General features: G+C 36.9%; 1 protein-coding gene across 4 annotated transcripts in view; it reads left to right on the top strand.

Annotated features, from left to right (window-relative positions):
- The window catches only part of LOC109479843 (large neutral amino acids transporter small subunit 4-like), a 21,813-nt gene extending 15,787 nt beyond the window's left edge, over window positions 1–6,026 (top strand). For 2 of the 4 annotated variants that reach the window (XM_019781911.1, XM_019782066.1), the window contains exons 8-13: window positions 1,392–1,406; window positions 2,023–2,197; window positions 2,638–2,782; window positions 3,334–3,407; window positions 3,769–3,892; window positions 4,684–6,026. In XM_019781911.1, coding sequence (XP_019637470.1) covers window positions 1,392–1,406; window positions 2,023–2,197; window positions 2,638–2,782; window positions 3,334–3,407; window positions 3,769–3,892; window positions 4,684–4,896 — 746 coding nt within the window. In that variant the 3' untranslated portion in view covers window positions 4,897–6,026. The remainder of the gene's footprint in view (window positions 1–1,391; window positions 1,407–2,022; window positions 2,198–2,637; window positions 2,783–3,333; window positions 3,408–3,768; window positions 3,893–4,683) is intronic. The other 2 variants (XM_019781991.1, XM_019782158.1) reach the window with 1 other exon arrangement.
- The last annotated feature ends 7 nt before the right edge of the window (window positions 6,027–6,033 follow it).

Below are 6,033 nucleotides of genomic sequence, written 5' to 3' on the forward strand. Positions count from 1 at the left end.
AAACTGATGCGCGCGTGCGAATAAAAAAAAAGTTTTGCAAAAAAAAAGTTCTTTTCATTATGAAATCTACGTGGTCATGAGGGTTGAGCAAATGGCACAGAATATGGTTTGGCGAATAATCTAGTCTTCAAGTTCATTTCTTTACAATTTCGTCTTTTTTCGTTTTGATTTTGGCATTCTACGACATTGGTATAGTTTTTATTAATTTTTTTGTAACTTATGGTATATTTTTGCTCATTTTGCAACTGTTTTGTACGATTTACAGTATGGTTGAAAACTTCTTTTTTTTTGGAAACGGCCGAAAATTCATGCGCGCGCGGATGTCATCCATATAATCAAATCAACATGGCCTTATGAAGAAAGGGAGTGTGGAAATCTCAGTAGACTGGTGTACTTATACACACACATCTGTATTTGTGTTTCCTTCCTAAATCAATCTCCAGTTTTATTAGTAAGAGGTGATCGATGAACAGACCAGACTATTCAAACAGACCTTGTACTAATTATGCGACATGAAAGATGCCGTCATTCTATCGCACACGGACGTCAGAATCTTGTTTACTCTCCTTCCACCTTTAAATTACTGTTTCCTTTGGACTTTGTTCAATTCCTGTTGGGCACGTCGCAAATGACCTACATCTAGGACTGTCCACATCTGCTCTTGCTTTCATGCATATACATGTAAATACATGTACATGTAAATATTTCATGCAAGTACGTGTATGACTGAAATTGGCTGCACTGATATTTCACCATGCATACGAGATATTTTCTTGATGCTTTTCTGGACTCGCAATTGTTGATAATTTCCAAACAAATAGCACTGCCTTTTTCAACTTCTTGAAAACCTGCAATGATTCAGAACAGCCACTCATTTACTGTATGTGCACTATGACTCACTGTTACACCCTGCTTCTACAATAATTTGAATGAACTATGTTTGCTCTAATCACGAAGTCTAACATTCTGCTTACTGGTATTATGAATGCACGAGCCAAAAATGAAATTTAATGTTCTTGTTTGATCACATGCTGTTGTGTGGTGGTGGCTTCATCTACTGTAAATCTCGAAACATTCGCAGTGGTTTTATTTTTCAATTTTCATGATGACCTCTACAAATTCCTGATCACCATGAAATTGTCAACCTTGTATGACTACGAACTACAGAATTGTTTCTACCGCAAATTTAAGACACCTACGCTGAAATAATTAAACCACTGTGAATTTAAATGAACTTACAGTATTACTGATTGCTTCTTGGCTGTTTACTTGAATGATCTTGCTGTGGTGATTTCTTCATGCTTTATTCTAACGGACAATGCTTTACTCTTACCCCCCCCCTCCACTATTTATGCTGCTTCTTCAATCTGGGCTTGGTGAAACAATAAAAGGAGCCCAGTATATTGGTAGGTGATGGGCTCAATCTTAAATTTCGCACTGACATTGTCTTGCATGCACACTTATACATACATCGTAAAATGCTTGACTAGATATGCATGTATTCTGTTACACCCTATATAGAGTTTGCACTGTACATTGAAATTCCAAAATAGGTTCTTTCAGATTTGGCAATACAATACCAATTTTGCAGGACATAAAAGAATTACAAGAAACTTGTAGAAGGCTTTTTACTCTGTAAGAGTTTTATTTATACGTCGATGAAGGTTAGACATCCAGGTAATACGATACGCCAAAAAGCAGTTACTCAAGGAACTGGATATGATTTAATTTAAATAAGTTTTATTTATAATCTGACAAACTAGCAAATACAAACATCACAATGCACTGAACTATTTCAAAATTTTTATAACAAAATATTGGCCAAGACCTGAACAGATTGAGGTGTCCTTGTCAACACAGAGCCCTTTCATGTTCCCAGTAGGAAATCAGAAACATCAAGACAGTCATTACAGTTGAATGTTGAAATTTTTTTGTTTTCCGTACTTTTTTTATCAAACGTTTGCGACAGACAGAAATTTTGAAGAGTTAAAAATGACCTTTTTTTCCACTTGTTTCCAACAGTGAACATCTACACCTCCATCTTTGGGATGATCCAGATGGCTTGTATCCTCATGGCGCCTCTGATCGGTATTGTCCTGGACTGGAACACCAAGCCAAAGAAGTCCAAAGGTGCCAAAGAGGAACTTCTTGACGACGTCATGTGCAATGGGAAGGGCAGCACTTCCAGTGAAAAAAGGTATTTTAGATTGTGACTTTTGTGGGTTTCTGACAGGATTATCCTCTTAGTTACTTCATGGTTAGATGTACTTGGACTGCTGATGTAGACACAAAGTTTTTGTAAATTCTCTTGTTTTGCATGTATTCAACATTATGAATTTCTTGATGATTTGGTCTATGTAATTTCTCACTGGCTGCCATAAGGCAACCTACTATCATGCTTATACATCAGAAAATTTTTGATATGATGATGATGATCAGGAAATTGAAGACAGGAGATAAGATAACCTTTTCAGGGACCTTTGACCTAGCTTCCTGTTAGTGTCTCCGAAGCAAACACAGGTAGACACACCAAAAACAAAATCTCCACTGGTAGTAAGGAAGCAGCAACAACCTCTATAAGAAAATGGCTCAAACAAACAAACAAACAATACCTAATATTCTTCTGTTTCTTTGCAGCGTCAACACAGCCCTCAGCAAACAAAAACAACAACAGAAGGTCAAGTTGCAGAAGATCAGCAATGTGATGAAGGCCTTTGCCCTGACGAATGTCCTCATGATCTTCTTCGGTGTCACTGTCCTCATCCCAAGTCTTGAGCTGCAGGTGAGAAAACTTCTGCTGGAAAAAGCATGAATTTTTTTATTACAGTTCTATAATCTTTCTAGCAGACAGTTAAAAATTTCTGCTGGAAAAAGGAGCATGAATTTTTTATTACAGTTCTATAATCTTTCTAGGAGACAGTTAAAAATTTCTGCTGGAAAAAGGAGCATGAATTTTTTATTACTAGTAACAGTTCTATAATCTTTCTAGGAGACAGTTAAAAATTTCTGCTGGAAAAAGGGCAATGAATTTTTTATTACAGTTCTATAATCTTTCTAGCAGACAGTTAAAAATTTCTGCTGGAAAAAGGAGCATGAATTTTTTATTACAGTTCTATAATCTTTCTAGGAGACAGTTTAAAATTTCTGCTGGAAAAAGAGCATGAATTTTTTTATTACAGTTCTATAATCTTCTAGGAGACAGTTCTAAAATCTATCTATCACATTCCTTTGCCAATGGGTCTGTGTATTTCTGTAGCTTGCAACAGTTTCAATACCATGATTTTCAGCAATTGTAACATTCGCTGATGTTTTATGTGTTATTTCTTTTTCTAGATCCTGACGTTTTTGCTTCACACACTTATCAGAGGGTTTATCCATTCAACTGTTGGTGCCATGTATGCCACAATGTAAGTGTACAGTCTATGAACTACTTTTTAGATTTTAAGCATTCTTAACTCAACATATACTACTGACTTTCCTTGCTATATTTGTTCATGATTTTTGCATTGAACGAACACTTCAATGCATTGTCTAGCAATTAATGTACATGTACAAGTTTTAATTATAAACCAGCCTGGTATGTTGACCTCATGGTAATATTTCCGGCCTTTATGGGGTGCCTTGGCCTATTTTTTTTTTCTTATTTTTATTTCGCCCTGTTGCTTCATATTTTTTCCGAAAAAATCTGAGAAACAACAAATTACATTGGTGTGGCTTACAAGTATTTGTAAGGAAATGATAACTGACAAACCTGTGTTTTATCCTCAGGTATCATCACACCCATTTCGGCACGTTGACAGGGTTGCAGTCTCTGATCTCTGCAGTGTTCGCCTGCCTACAGTACCCCATCTTCACCATCATCAACGGACCTCTCAACGAGGACCCCTTCTGGGTACGTAGATTATTACAACCTTATAACCTCGGGGGACCAACAGTGTACGTCTCAAATACAAGTCATTGTATAGTCAAACCTGTGCAATCGCCATTGTATATAGTCACTGACTTTCCTGTACTCTCCAAGCAGAGGTTGATGGTGGAAGATCGTTTGCTTTTTTATATATGGCCCTTTTTTTGGGTGGGGAAATGGGAAATGTCTTACCCCCACCAAAAGATCTGCTTGGAGATTAATTTTCTGGTGGTTATCTTTCCTCATACTTTGCTAGTACGAATCTTGTCTACAATGACTATTTCTTCTTTGTCCTATACTACTTAGCCCTTTTTTCCGACATCACTATTAGTTTTTTTTTTCAAATCCATTGAGTTGTCATTGTAGATAGGTTTGACTATGCATGTCCACAATCCATCTGTGACAATACAGTGTTGTCTTGATTGTGTTTTCCATGCAATAACAATAGAAAATTGATTGAACGAGGTTGCAAGTACAAGTACAAAGTTGCAAGTACAAAAAGAACATTTGATAAAGACATAACCAACAATTAGTAACAGTCAATATTCCACAACTAGAACTAGATTTTAACTCCTAAGCCAACTGGATTTTACTTTTTTTGTGACAGAGGAAGACAAAGGATCATACTCTTACTATACTGTGTGTTTTTTTTAAATCTGTAAACATGTGGAAGTGAGGGTAGAATTTGGTTGCCTCATTTAAGAGCTTGCTTCTTCTACACAGAACCTTGTTCTGTTGCAGCCTGACTCTCATGTTCTCCATTGTACTTTCTCCAGATGAATGTTGGCTTGCTGGTTCTCACGTTCTTCAACTTCGGGCTGCCTGCCTACCTCTTCCTGTACGTCAAGAGACTACGGGCGGAACCCGAGGTGGGCAAACCGAAGACGTCGGTAGTCTCGGTCGAACTTCCAAAGAACATGAGCCAGAAAGCCCTCATAACGACGATAAAGGAAGAGGAACTTGACAACGATGAAGTCTTCATGGCTTGAGGGAGATGCACACAGACTGAAGCGCTCTTGTAATCACGAGTTTGTTCGCCGTGTGACAAACCGGACGCATTGCATAGTTGTGTCGTGTACAAAGTTTCAGAGATATATGCAATACAGGGCAAACTTTTGAGTGACAAGAGAGCAACAGAATCCTGGTCAAGCCATGCTGGTTATGGTATAACATTAGCTGTTCAGAAGTGTGAAAAAAGTAACTGCCACTGGAAGGGTAGAAAGGAGCATGTAATATTCCTTCACAGTCTTTAAGAAAGCAGAGTTTAATTTTCAAGTTAGAGGAAAGTTTTGCCATCCAGAAGTCACCACGTAATTCTAGGAAGGGCTCTTAGTTGTTCGTATGATGAGGGTTTGGTATTATTAATTTGTTTTTGTTGTCAAGAAAGGATTATATACAATTCCACCATAAGGGTTTGGGGCAAAGAGCTGTAGATCAAATAGTAGTGTATCTATGGTGCTGTTATGAGGCAATGAACAACCCAAAATGTGCAATACCATCTTTTAGTTACTGCTGGATACATATACAAACATTTCTTTCAAGTATCATATATTGGTGGCGGAATATGTTTAGTGTGTTATACATGTACTTTTCTCACAGAAGGTACAGCTGGAATAGTGCAACGTAGTCTTTTGTCAAAAGACGGACTGTGCATTTATTGTAGGCCATTGTCACCAGAATTGTGATGATATTTAAAAGATACAAAGTCACCTGGCAGTATTAAATGTATGCCAGTGAGTGCAGTTAAGTGATTTGAGCTTCTGGTAAAATGCAACTGTATATTAAGTGTTTTTGTAACTTTATATGTTTGTATATTCAGGCACTGTCCTATCTAATTCTAAGGCAAGAATCTTCTGACTTAAGATTTCTTATGGACATAAGTTTTAAAAAATCTAGATATTAAGGTAAACAAATTTGCAAGGCGTGATGCCAAAGCCTTTCTCTAAGTGTTGGATGTCTACAAGAATACTTACTTCTACACAAGAGTTTTTGAGATAATATAAAATCCAAAGAAATTGACAGAGAGATTTGATACATACCAAAGTGTTGGTATAGGTTGATAGGTATATAACTGCACACATTTGATGTTCTTAATTTGTCTAATATCTGGTTTGTTTACTGTACTT

The sequence above is a fragment of the Branchiostoma belcheri genome, unplaced genomic scaffold (assembly GCF_001625305.1).
Source record: "Branchiostoma belcheri isolate BF01 breed outbred unplaced genomic scaffold, Haploidv18h27 scaffold1, whole genome shotgun sequence".
NCBI classification, from domain to species: Eukaryota; Metazoa; Chordata; class Leptocardii; order Amphioxiformes; family Branchiostomatidae; genus Branchiostoma; species Branchiostoma belcheri.